The following is a 13,394-nucleotide window of genomic DNA, read 5'->3' as shown; positions in this document are numbered from 1 at the left end:
TTGTGGACACGAGTAAATTAGCCTGGACCTGGTTCTCACATCATTGCTGGATGCTTGGGCCTCTGTGAAAACCTGAGCCTGCTGAATTTTGTGGGGAGACAGAGAGTGAGAGTGCTGTACAGATGAGGAAGCCAGGGCTACATCTGGGAACCAGATAGTCCTCACCCTAGTTCCCTTTTTGCCCCCCCCCCTGTTTGGTGACACCCTCTATTTCCCTCCTTTCACTGTTGATGGAAGCTTGGAGCTGACTTAGCTTTTGGCAACTTCTCAGGAGTGTCTTGAGAGTAACCATGTTGGGTGTGCTTAGAACTTGATGGAGTTGGTGCTTGTTTAATAGACTTTTGGGATATTAATATATGTATAATTATGGCTGATTCACATTGTATGTCAGAAACCAATATAACATTGTAAGGCAAAAAGTCGCTCAGTCGTGTCCAGCTCTTTGGGACCCCATGGACTCTACAGTCCACGGAATTCTCCAGGCCAGAGTACTAGAGTGGGTAGCCTTTCCCTTCTCCAGGGGATCTTCCCAACCCAGGGATTGAACCCAGGTCTCCTGCATTGCAGGTGGATTCTTTACCAGCTGAGCCACAAGGGAAGCTGAATTATCCTCCAATTAAAGATAAATTTAAAAAAATTAATAAAAGAAACTTTTTTCTCACTGTCAAGATGGATGTTCACCACACAGATTTGTAAATCATTAACGAGAGCCATGGCACCCTCCTGGCCTTAGCCAAGCCTCCCTCTTAACCCTCCTGCTTATTTGAGTGGCCAGCAGGCTTCTCCCCAGCGATGGCAGGTAGAGAGTGTCCTTCAGCTGGTCACATGAGGATACCAGCCATGCCACCCTGTCCCTGAAGTGGAGCATCTTTATGTCCAGGACATGGTACCTCATCTTCTAGTGACTTTCAGACAACAGGGAGTGCCTCCAGGGTGGGTGGTACCAGGGAATCAATCATGGTACTCACATCCTGCCAGGTTGGTTAAATAGCTGTGTGGTTGCTGAAAGTGCTTGATTTTGGCTTATGGCTGTGGCATGTTATATCACAAGATGTAGTCTCCAGGATACGTCACCAGAAGTCACACCAGAGGATCCACTGAGGACCAGAGAAGTCATAGTAGGTGGATAAACTGTGTCAGGTTAGCAGGTCTGTGTGCTCAGTGTCACCTTACAGTCCATGCCGTGTCAGCACTAGTGGCCCCTGTGACACCTGCAGGGAGCCAGGCTTCCTGGGCTCTTTAGACTCTCTGTTTGATGACTAGGTTTGGAGGTTGAGCTTTCTGACCTCGTGTGGGCAGGCCATGTGCAGAGTCACGTGGACAGGGGAGACTCAGGCAGAGCTGTACCGCCATCCTTTAAGAACTCACAGCTGTGCCTGTGGGTTCACAGGAGACACGGGGGCCCTGGGCAGCTTGTCCTCCAGCTAACTGTGGCACCCTGCGACACCCCTCTCCTCCCCAGGACCAGGGGTCCTCCACCAGGGGAGGAAGGCAGGCAGAGGCTGAGAACCACTGCCCTTGGGAAAGCAGGAGTCACCCAAGGTTAGGCTTTTCGTGCATTTGGAAAAGATGGAAGGGGACTGGTGAGGGAGGATTTGTTCTAACTTGATCCCTGCAGAGACCAGTGACAACCAGTGCCCTGTTGGGAGTGGGAAAACTAAAACCAGTGTGGGTGGGAGCAAGGGTTAGGGAGGGCGTGCCTGCCAAACCAGGTCTGTAACCAAAAGGAGTGTCAGGGCAGGCCGGGGTCAGACACAGACACAGGTCAGCACAGGTGAAAACATCACGTGTGAGATGACATGAGCCCGAGTCTAGCCTGGAAAGACCTTGGAAAGGAATGTCAGATTGCTGTCGGCGTGAACACAAGGCCTGGGAATAAGGCTGGCCTCCCTCTGAAGACAGCCTCTGAGAAGAGGTGTTTCGAGGGCCCAGGCTCCCCTGGCCCCTGAATCTGACAGGTCCTGTAGGAAGTTGCCGGAGCCCATCTGACTTTACAAAGGGCTTTCAGAGCCTCAAAATGAGATTCAAGGAAGAGGAGACTATATGAACAGCAATATACGATGTCCCTAGAAAACAAATTACAAAGTGGCCACTTAGCAGACCTAATCTAGTCAGCAAATGGAATTATTAGGCCTACAGTGACTATCTTTTAAAAATCTATTTATTTATTTTTGGCTGTGCTGGGTCTTCATTGGTGTGCACGGGCTTTCTCTAGTTGTAGCAAGCAGGGGCTCCTCTCTAGTTGTGGTGCAAGGGCTTGTCATTGCTGTGGTCTCTCTTGTTACAGAGTACAGGCTCCTGGCATGTGGGCTCAGTAGATGTGGCTCTCAGGCTCTAGAGCCCAGGCTTAAGTAGTAGTGATTCAGGGGTCAGTTGCTCTGCAGCATGTGGGATCTTCCTGGACCAGGGATTGAACTCGTGTCCTCTGCATTGGTAGGCAGATTCTTTACCACTGGCCCACCAGGGAAGTCCCCTACAATGACATTTTTAAAGGAAAATTCATTATCAAGCAACATGTACAAATCAAAAACTTTTTGCCTGAAAAATCTCAATTTTTTTGGTGAAAATCAAAATATCTGGCCATCCATGGCTATAGTCCGATGATGTCTAACTGCTTGTACCATTCATCCTGGGCCTTTCCTTTCTCTGTTGTATCTCACATGTGACCCACTTCACTCATTTATAGCATATTGCTGGCTCCTAAAGATATTTGAGTTCATTGTTTCCATTGTAAATTAATTGTAAAACCACAATTTTATGAAAGATAAAATCTCATTCAGTAAATTAGTGTAGCATAGTTCTCTTCAAATTGTTTTGGTATAGTGTCAATATTTTCTGTTACTGTGCAAGTTTGTTGCAAACTGATACAGCCTTATTTTACGTGACTATTATGAAGCTTATATATGACACTTCACTGAAGTTCAGCCACACCTGGACTAATACATTTTCTGTTCAACAAGATGATTCCACTCACCTAAGTGTTGTTGTACAGCCAGATTGCTAGAATGGTCAGTAAAGGCTAACTTGTGATTTCTGTAGGTCTTGTCGCTGACTAGTAGACAATAATGACCCCATGCTGCTGCTAAGTCTCTTCAGTCGTGTCCGACTCTGTGCGACCCCATAGATGGCAGCCCACCAGGCTCCCCTGTCCCTGGGATTCTCCAGGCAAGAACACTGGAGTGGGCCGCCATTTCCTTCTCCAGTGCATGAAAGTGAAAAGTGAAAGGGAAGTCGCTCAGTCATGTCCGACTCTTCGAGACCCCGTGGACTGCAGCCTACCAGGCTCCCCCATCCATGGGATTTTCCAGGCAAGAGTACTGAAGCGGGGTGGCAGTACCCAAATCATGTTTGCAGAGCAGTGCAATAGTAAATTTGTTTCATTTCATTCTTTGAGGAGTATGGTTTCAAATCTAAGGAAAGGCAATGAGGAGGCCCTGAGTTTAGTGTTTCATTTAGCATTTCTCCTTCAGAGTCCTTAATGTGGACAAAAGGTTAAGCGCATGCTCAGTTGCTCAGTCATGTCCGACTCATTGCAACCCCATGGTCTGTAGCCCATCAGGCTCCTCTGTCCATGGGATTTCCCAGGCAAGAATACTGGAGTAGAGAGGCCATTTCCTTCTCCAGGGGATCTTCTTAACTGAGGGATCAAACCCCGGTCTTTTGTATCTCCTGTGTTGGCAGGCGGATTCTTTTACCACTGAGCCACCTGGGAAGCCCCACACAAAAGATTATATTACTCTCTTATATTTAGAGTTCTCGAATCACTGTGGGGAAAATATCTCTAAACTTCTGCACATACACAATCAACTAAAGCAAAAAAACTGGTTTTCTACAGGGAGACAGGTTAGATTCTGTTGTTGTGAGATCCTTGGGTTCTGAGATGTAGTATGAGAAGAATTCACCCACTGAACTGTGGAAGAGAGTCTTCATGTCACAGTGGGGCAAAATAGTGAAAGAAGAAGGGGGCAGACTGGGTTCTGGTCTCCCGTAAGTGTAGTTTACTTGGGGCCCGTCAGCTTCCATGGCTATACAATGTGGTTCTGATGTGCTCAGTCGTGGCTGACTCCTTGCGACCCCATGGACTGTAGCCTGCCAGGTTTCTCTGTCCATCAAATTTTCCAGGCAAGAATACTGGAGTGGGTTGCCATTTCCTTCTCCAGTACAGTGTGGAGGTTGGACTAAATTATCTCAGAGATCTGCTTGAGGTGTACAGTTCTCAGCTTATGATCTTTTCCTAGCTTCCCTGATAGCTCAGTTGGGTAAGAATCCACTTGCAATGCAGGAGACCCCGGTTCAATTCCTAGGTCAGGAAGATCCTCTGGAGAAGGGAAAGGCTTCCCACTCCAGTATTCTGGCCTGGAGAATTCCATGGATTGTGTAGTCCATGGGATCACAAACAGTTGGACACGACTGGGCGACTTTCACTTTCATGATCTTTTCCTAAGGAAAATTTTCTACCTAAAGTGGGTGAACAGGGATTTTTTTTTTTTTTAGAGTATTCATTTTATAGCTGAGGCCACTTTGGCCCAGAGATGCTGATGAGTTCTCCCAAGGTCCCATGGCAAGTGGGTCGCAGGGTAGGGATGAGAATCCAGCTCTGCCACCTGCTGTGGAGGCTCTTCCTCTGCTATATCCTGATAAATGGGTGGTCTTGACATAGGAAGGTTTTAATGGTCTCCTCTGGGGGAAGAAAGCCAAATGCTTCAATACAGAGGTGTTGATTTCTTACAAAAGGTGTAATTTGGTTTCTGGGAGAATATATTGGCTTGGTCCTAAAGTATGTTCGAGTTCTTCCATAAGATGGTGCTGCTGCTGCTGCTGCTGCTAAGTCGCTTCGGTCATGTCCGACTCTGTGCGACCCCATAAAACGGCAGCCCACCAGGATCCCCCATCCCTGGGGTTCTCCAGGCAAGAACACTGGAGTGGGTTGCCATTTCCTTCTCCAATGCATGAAAGTGAAAAGTGAAAGTGAAGTCGCTCAGTCGTGCCCGACTCTTTGCAACCCCATGGACTGCAGCCTACCAGGCTCCTCCATCCATGGGATATTCCAGGCAAGAGTACTGGAGTGGGGTGCCATTGCCTTCTCCAGAAGATGGTGCAGGGACACCCAAATGAACTTTTTGACTGACCCAGTATATTGTTTAAATGTAGCTCATTTCAGTTCAGTTCAGTCGCTCAGTCATGTCCGACTCTTTGCGACCCCATGAATCGCAGCACGCCAGGCCTCCCTGTCCATCACCAACTCCCGGAGTTCACTCAGACTCACGTCCATTGAGTCAATGATGCCATCCAGCCATCTCATCCTCTGTCGTCCCCTTCTCCTCCTGCTCCTCAAGGTACCATAATTCAGTTTATTTAGTCTCAAGGAAATTTAGGAATAGTCAGTTTGTATAAACAATCTATCGGGATATGTCACTCAGAACAGAACCCCTTTAAGAGATTTTATAATCAACTGTAGTCCATTATAGTAGTATCATTCGAAGATAGGAAAACATCACACACTCAGATAATCAGAGGTGAGGGCATTTTTGAGTTACAGACATGGACATACAAGCATGGAAAAACAGAGATTATAGCTTCAATGTTATAATTTTAGCCATGGCTCAAGTAAATATCAAAAAGTGTTCTTCTCTAGAGGGTATGATTTGAAGAAGCTAATAGACAAACAGACTGGAAAACCAGTTTCTCTGTTGTCTCTCACTCAGTGGAGCCTAGATCTCTGTGAACCTATTTCAAGAGGTCACCAGATGGTCAGATCCTGAAACCAAATTCTCCACCATTTCTGCCAACAATGGGAATAACTTATCAGCTATAAATGAACAAAAACAAAACAACCACAAAATTACTTCAGAGGAAAATTTTAAAATTAAAATTAGAAAATCATAGAAATCCTCTTGGTTTCCATGAGGCTTTGGAATCACCTAGAAGAAACAAGACACTCCTGGGCTTTAATTGAGAATGTGGCACTTTTCTGTCTTGGGAGTTTACCTGGCTCTGACAGGGGAGTCCATGGGCATATCCATGTGACCTCCAAAACAGTTAAAAGATATTTTTAAACTGAGAAAATCATGACACTCTTAAAGATATGAAATGTACATGTATTCAAAGAATCTGTTTAACTCCTGAGGGGATTGGCAGATGGTATAACAAAAGGTAACCTGAAGAACAAACATATAAGTTTTGAAGCAGAGTATTTTAAATGTGTAACTGGAGGCACGATTGGTTTTATTACAATATGAGAAGGGAGACAAATGGATCTCCCCTGGACAAGGCATTCAGTATGTCTCTCAGTGACCACCAATTTACAGAGGGATGTGAACCAGTTCAAAAATAATCCAAGCCTAGGCTCAGATAAGCTGAAGTGGTGTCCCAGAGACAGGGCTGTGTTTCCATTAAAACATTCTTTTTCTCTCCATGCCCCCTGTTTGTTTATTTATTTATTTTTACTAGACTGTTACAGTGAAATAGAAAGAGTTCCCTGTAAAAAGAGGGAACCATTTCTAGGCCAGTCCTGATCCAGGGCCCAGTGGCCACTGATGACATCACAAAGCCTGAGCTGTCACAAAGGCAGCTCCCTGAGCAATAAGAGACCTGAGCAAGGGGACACAGCCAGCAGAGAGAGACTGGCATCTCAGGAGGCCCCAGCCAGCGGGATCATCAGTCTGGGCTGATAGAAGCAGCATCCAGCCGACACCATGTCTCGGAGAAGACACCTCCAGAACTGCTATAGCAGTAAGAGACACTCCCTCTCCCGTTCCACCGGGGCCGAGCTGCAGTTCCCCGTGAGCCACGTGGACCGCCTCCTGCGAGAGGGTCAGGGCACCCACTGCCTGAGCTCAGCGACACCTGTGTTCCTGACCGCAGTCCTTGAGTACCTGACGGCCAACATCCTGGACCTGGCGGGGCAAGAGGCCGGCGCCAACCACAGGGTACGCATCAGCCCGGAGCACGTGCAGAGGGCGCTGATTAACAATGAGAATCTCCGCTGCCTCTTCCAGCCCAGTGCCTTCTCTAAGCCCACAGCTTCACCACCTGCTCCCGAGAGGAAGTAGGGATGCCCAGGCCCCCGAGCCCAGCCACACCTCATCAGTAGCTTCATCTCGCTCCAAACTACCCACAGATGAGAGAAGGCCTGGTCTTCTGCCCTTAGCACTGCTATTAAAGCATTCATGGCCGTGCTTGTAACTGCTTGCTTTCTGTCATTTGTCCTTGAGGCGTCTGGGCAACATGGGGTGGCAGGGGGGTCCTCTCATGAGGGATGGAGGGGTGGAGTGGGTGGTCAGGGAGGGATGCTGGAATCCTGAAATCGGGGAGTGGTTTCCGATGGTGACAGTGTTGTGTGTGGTCCTAGGGAGGTTGGGAGGTTGACGCGGAGAGGGCCTGTTGAATTCCCAGAAGGATGGTGGTAATGGGAGAGGGGCTGAAAACCATGAGGGAAGAGCCTAAGGCTTTATTCCTGATGCTGCTGCTAAGTCGCTTCAGTCATGTCTGACTCTGTGTGACCCCATAGATGGCAGCCCACCAGGCTCCCCCATCCCTGGGATTCTCCAGGCAAGAACACTGGAGTGGGTTGCCATTTCCTTCTCCATATTCCTGATGGGGGACATCTAAAAGTGGGAGGTGAAGCCAAGCGGGGTGATTGAAGAGGATGGCAGAGCAGTCAGTGTGAACTTAACGGGGCAGGACTTTTACATGCAGATTGAGGAGTGATGGGGAAACCATAAAGAAATACACATAAGAGGAATTATGGCCATGTTGAGTTCATGTATTATTTACCTTACCATCTCATTCCAAAAAAGAGACTTGAGACAGGGCTTATTAGGCAGTGCTGTGACACTCTCTGTGGACGTTCATCAGATGGCAAAGGGCCCCCTCTGCTGCCTCCTGGCCTGTCATACAGGACTGGTCAGAGGCTGCCCAGGCGGCTTGAACAGAGGGGTCAGTGGACCTGGCTTTGCCATCCCAGTTCACCACTTTCTGGCTGTGTGATCTTGAACATCCGTCTGTTTCCTGTGAGCAGCAGCTCCCTCATCTGTAAAACAGGGATAATCAGAGTTCCTCCATCTTGGGGTTTTCCCAGAGATGAAGTCACCATGTGCCTATAAACTGTGACTCAACACAGAGCCTGGCACAGGCCACATCCTTAACAGATGGCTGCCTGTGTCTACCTCCCCAGCTGCTTAGACAGGTCCCCCAAGGGGCGGCCAGGCCTGATTCAGTTATTCTGTTGAGATACAGAATCTCTGCTTTTGGGGGCAAAGTACAAAGTAGGTAGCCCAGAGAAACATATTTCAAACTTCTGACCTCCAGAATTAAAACCAAATAAATGTTTTATTTTTTTATTTAAGCCGAGTCTGTGGTAATTTGTAAGTGCAGTTTTAGGAAACTAATGGAGCTGAGGAATGAACTTTTGCAATCTTTTAATAAAAGCAGACAGATTTGAGGAAACTAGAGCAAACTCTCTAACAAAACTTAGTCTCTTTTACTGAGAGCAAATGCAGTTCTCAGATTTGAGTTCAATATTAAATTTGATACTAAATTACCAGAAGCTGTTTTTTAAAATTATATGAATAAATTCATGAAAACTAAGTCAGGCTTGGAAAAATGTAATACAAATTTGTGCTATTTTTCAAAGTTGATTTCCGTATACCTTCTCTACTTTTCTCTATTAAGTACATACATGCTTAATTTTGTATTTCAGTACCATCTTTCCTATTCTGGAACAAAATGTCATTTTACTTTAGAACAGAAATATTCTCTTTTTTTCCCTGAGTTTTGAGGCTCATAGTAGGGTCTTAGTGATGTATATTAATTAAAAATTTTAATTAAAGTCACTTTTATTTTGTAGAGAGGTCTGGGGGTCCATAACTGTGTACGTCATGTGATTTTTACTGGACTAGGTCACATACATACCTAACCCACCTCTTTTAGCTACACACATTCCTTATATGTACAGCTTCTCAGTGTGACGAAAGTGAGCATATTGATCAACAGAACTGAAGATGTAGCCTCCTTGCAGCATGTACAAATAAGCACAAATGTATAAATTAAAACTATAGCTAAATAGTGTTTCACTGTATTATCTTTTAAATAATAAAATCATCCATTATGGAACTCAATTTAGTGTCATCCAAGGTTTTTAGTTACCTAAGGATTTTGAAATGCTCTCAAGCTGACATACCTAGAACTTTATTATTGCAGAAATTTAGGTTTGTCTGCAAAATAACTGGATTTGATTAAACAGATTTTTCAAGTCTTAAAGTTTTATTGGAAGGAATTCTAGGTCATTTGATCAGTAAAAGTGTATAAGTTTTGGAAAAAAAATACCCTAGTAGCTTAAAAAAGTTTGCTTGTATTACACCTAACATGGATAAATGAAGGATGATATAGTTTTCACAAAACCTGAACTGTTAAGCTAGACTTGTTTGGTAAAAATTTAACCACATTTTATGCATTTGAGTTCTTAAAATGGTTGTTAGTTTCTTAGAGAATATGTATTATTTCAGTCTAGCTCATTTTAAGTGTCACAGTTCCGTTTCTTTATTTTCAGGGAATTTAAAGAATACTTCCTTTATATAATTAATGATTTATTAGATATGACAATCAGAACAGACCTCCTTTAAATTCAGAGTTTTCATGATCTAATATATTAATATCTCCCAGATGAAATAAAGGACTTTGCAGGTGTGATTTTGCAGGTGGCTCAGTGGGAAAGAACCCACCTGCCAATGCAGGAGAGGCAGGAGATGGAGGTTCCATCCCTGGGTCAGGAAGATCCCCTGGAGGAGGGCATGACAACCCACTCCCGTATTCTTGCCTGGAAAATCCTATGGACAGAGGAGCCTGGCAGGCTACAGTCTATGGGGTTGCAAAGAGTCAAACACAACTGAGCAACTAAACACACACAGATGAAAGAAAACATTATGCACATAATCAGAGGTGAAGACATTTCTGAATTAGAGCCACATAGACGTATAAGCAGAGAGAAATAGAGCTTATAGCTTCAGTTCTACAACTATGCCATGAGTTAAGGATAGACACAGAAACCAAAGAACTCACCAGTCCAGATAGCAAAATGCTGTTTTCCTCCTAAAGGGTATGAAATTCTTAATTGATGTGAGCTCAAGAATAGGTAAACCACAAAAGAAAAAGACTGAAAAACCATATGTTTTTGTCTCATCCATCAGAGATGAGATCTCTATAAACCATCAATCCATGCAGAGAGATCTCTAAATGACCTGACCCTAAAACGAAATTCCTATCTGTTCCTGCCAACAGTGGAGAATAACCTATGGGGCTATAACATATCTGAAGTAAAACAAAGACTTAGTTAGTAGATCACTAAATTAAAACTAGAGAAACAGAGTCAACAACATTGCTTTGGTGCTTTGGGTTTACCTAGACCACCAAGAAAAGACATGTCTGGGCTTAAATTCTGCACGAGGTACACATTGTCTATCTTTGAATTTGATCTGCTCTAGTAGGTATCAATGTATTTATTAGATGTTTTGATTTGACCTCTAAGATAACTGAAACGTAATTTTTTTTTCTTTTGGGGGGTTTAGTTTAATTCATTTAAAAAAATTTATTTTATGCAATTTTTAAAGTTTGTATTCTGTGTGCAGTTATTACAAAATATTGGCTGTATTCCCCTTGTTGTATAATACATCTTTGTAGGCTATCTTATACCCACTAGTTTGTACCTCTCACTTCTCTACCCCAAAATTGCCCATCTCCTCACTAGTAACAAGTAATTTGTTCTCTATATCCATGATTCTACTGCTTTTGTGTAATATTCATTGTTTTGTTGTAATTTTTAGATACCACATATAAGTGATGTTATACAGTATTTTGTCTTTCTCTGTCTGACTTATTTCAATTAGCAAAATGCCTTCCAAATCCATCTATGTTGCTGCACATGGCAAAGTTTTGTTCTTTTTAATGGTTGAGTAGTATTCCATTTTGTGTGTGTGTGTGTGTGTGTGTGTGTGTGTGTGTGTATCACATCTTCTTTATCCATTCATCTATAGATGGATGCTTATATTGATTCTCTATCTTGACAATTATAAATAATGCTTCACTTGAACACTGAGGTGCATGCATCTTTTGTAATCAGTGTTTTTGTTTTTCTTGGCTATATACCCAGAGTGGAATTGCAGGTAGTTTTATTTTCTTTTTTTTTTGGAAGCTCCACACTGTTTTCCACAGTGGCTACACCCATTTAATTTCCCGCCAACAGTATATGAGGATTCCTTTTTCCCATCCTCATCAATATATGTTATTTGTGCTCTTTCTGATGATAGGCATACTGACAAAAGTGAGGCAATATCTCATTGTGGTTTTTCATTTCCTGTTTATAAAAATGTCTATTCATTTCTTTCACTCATTTCTAAATCAAGTTGTTTTTGGATGTTGAGTTGTATGAGTTATTTATATAGGTTGTGTATTAATCCCTTATTAGTCATATCATTTGCAAATATTTTCTCCAATTCAGTAGATCGTCTTTCATTTTGTCAGTGTCTTCCTTTGCTATGAAAAAGCTTTTTAAGTTCCATTCGGTCTCACTTGTTTATTGCCTTTACTTTAGGAGACAGATCCAAAAAAATATTCCTGTGATTTATGTTATAGTTTTTTCCCTATGTTTTCATCTAGGAGTTTTTTGGTATTCCATTTTACATTTAAGTCTTTAATTAATTTTGAGTTTATTTTTGTATATACTGTTAGAGAATGTTCTAATTGCATTCTTTTACAGTTTTCTCAGCACCACTTATTGAAGAGACTGTCTTTTCTCCATTGTATATTCTTGCCTCCTTTGTTATAGATTAATTGACCATAGTGGGTTTATTTCTGGGCACTCTATCCTGTTCCATTGATGTATGTGTCTCATTTTATGCCAGTACCATGCTGTTTTGATTACTGTAGCTTTGTAATACAGTGGGAAGTCAGGGAGCATGATTGCTATAGTCCTGTTCTTTCACAAGATTATTTTGGCTATTTAGGATCTTTTGTGTTTCCATACACATTTAAAACTCATTTTTCTAGTTTTGAGAAAAATGCCATTTGTAATTTGATAGGGATTGCATTAAATCTCTAGATTGCCTTGGGTAGTATGGTCATATTAACAATATTAACTCCTCCAAGCCAAGAACATGATATATTTTTCCAACTGTTTGTGTCATCTTCAATATTTGCATTAGTATCTTTTAGTTTACAGAGTATAGGCCTTTGACCTCCTTAGGTAGGTTTGTTTATTCATAGGTATTTCATTCTTTTTAATGCAATGGTGAATGGAATTATTTCCTTAATTTCTTTTTCTGATATTTTGTTAGTATGTAGATATGCAATCAATTTCTTTATACTAAATTTATCATAAAGATAATTTTTCAGTTCAGTTCAGTCACTCAGTTGTGTCTGACTCTTTGCGACCCCATGAACTGCAGCAGGACAGGCCTCCCTGTCCATCACCAACTCCTGGAGTTCACCCAAACTCATGTCCATCGAGTCGGTGATGCCATCCAGCCATCTCATCCTCAGTCGTCCCCTTCTCCTCCTGCCCCCAATCCCTCCCAGCATCAGAGTCTTTTCCAGTGAGTCAGTTCTTCACATGAGCTGGCCAAAGTATTGGAGTTTCAGCTTTAGCATCAGTCCTTCCAATAAACACCCAGAACTAATCTCCTTTAGAATGGACTGGTTGGATCTCCTTGCAGTCCAAGGGACTCTCAAGAATCTTCTCCAACACCACAGTTCAAAAGCATCATTTCTTCAGCGCTCAGCTTTCTTCATAGTCCAACTCTCACATCCATACATGACCACTGGAAAAACTATAGCCTTGACTAGACGGACCTTAGTCAGCAAAGTAATGTCTCTGCTTTTGAATATGCTATCTAGGTTGGTCATAACTTTCCTTCCAAGGAGTAAGCGTCTTTTAATTTCATGGCTGCAGTCACCATCTGCAGTGATTTTGGAGCCCCAAAATAAAAGCTAAAAAAAAATAAAAGCTGCCACAGTTTCCACTGTTTCCCCATCTATTCGCCATGAAATAATGGAACCAGATGCCATAATCTTAGTTCTCTGAATGTTGAGCTTTAAGCCAGCTTTTTCACTCTCCTCTTTCACTTTCATCAAGAGGCTTTTTAGTTCCTCTTCACTGTCTGCCAAAAGGTGGTGTCATCTGCATATCTGAGGTTATTGGTATTTCTCCCGGCAATCTTGATTCCAGCTTGTGCTTCTTCCAGCCCAGCATTTCTCATGATATACTCTGCATATAAGTTAAATAAGCATGGTGACAATATACAGCCTTGACATACTCCTTTTCCTATTTGGAACCAGTCTGTTGTTCCATGTCCAGTTCTAACTGTTGCTTCCTGACCTGCATATAGATTTCTCAAGAGGCA

General features: G+C 43.1%; 1 protein-coding gene across 1 annotated transcript; it reads left to right on the top strand.

The window, feature by feature from the left end:
- Positions 1–6,695: 6,695 nt before the first annotated feature.
- H2AL3 (H2A.L variant histone 3) lies at positions 6,696–7,052 on the top strand. The gene has a single exon (XM_068963228.1). It carries the CDS (start codon positions 6,696–6,698, stop codon positions 7,050–7,052), a length of 357 nt encoding a protein of 118 aa, XP_068819329.1.
- Positions 7,053–13,394: the final 6,342 nt, after the last annotated feature.

This window comes from Capricornis sumatraensis, chromosome X, assembly GCF_032405125.1.
Source record: "Capricornis sumatraensis isolate serow.1 chromosome X, serow.2, whole genome shotgun sequence".
Lineage (NCBI taxonomy): Eukaryota > Metazoa > Chordata > Mammalia > Artiodactyla > Bovidae > Capricornis > Capricornis sumatraensis.
This window is presented reverse-complemented; position numbering and strand designations above follow the sequence as displayed.

Excerpts from the sequence above, each read along its gene's own strand:
- H2AL3 (XM_068963228.1), top strand. The coding sequence starts at position 6,696 with ATGTCTCGGAGAAGACACCTCCAGAACTGCTATAGCAGTAAGAGACAC.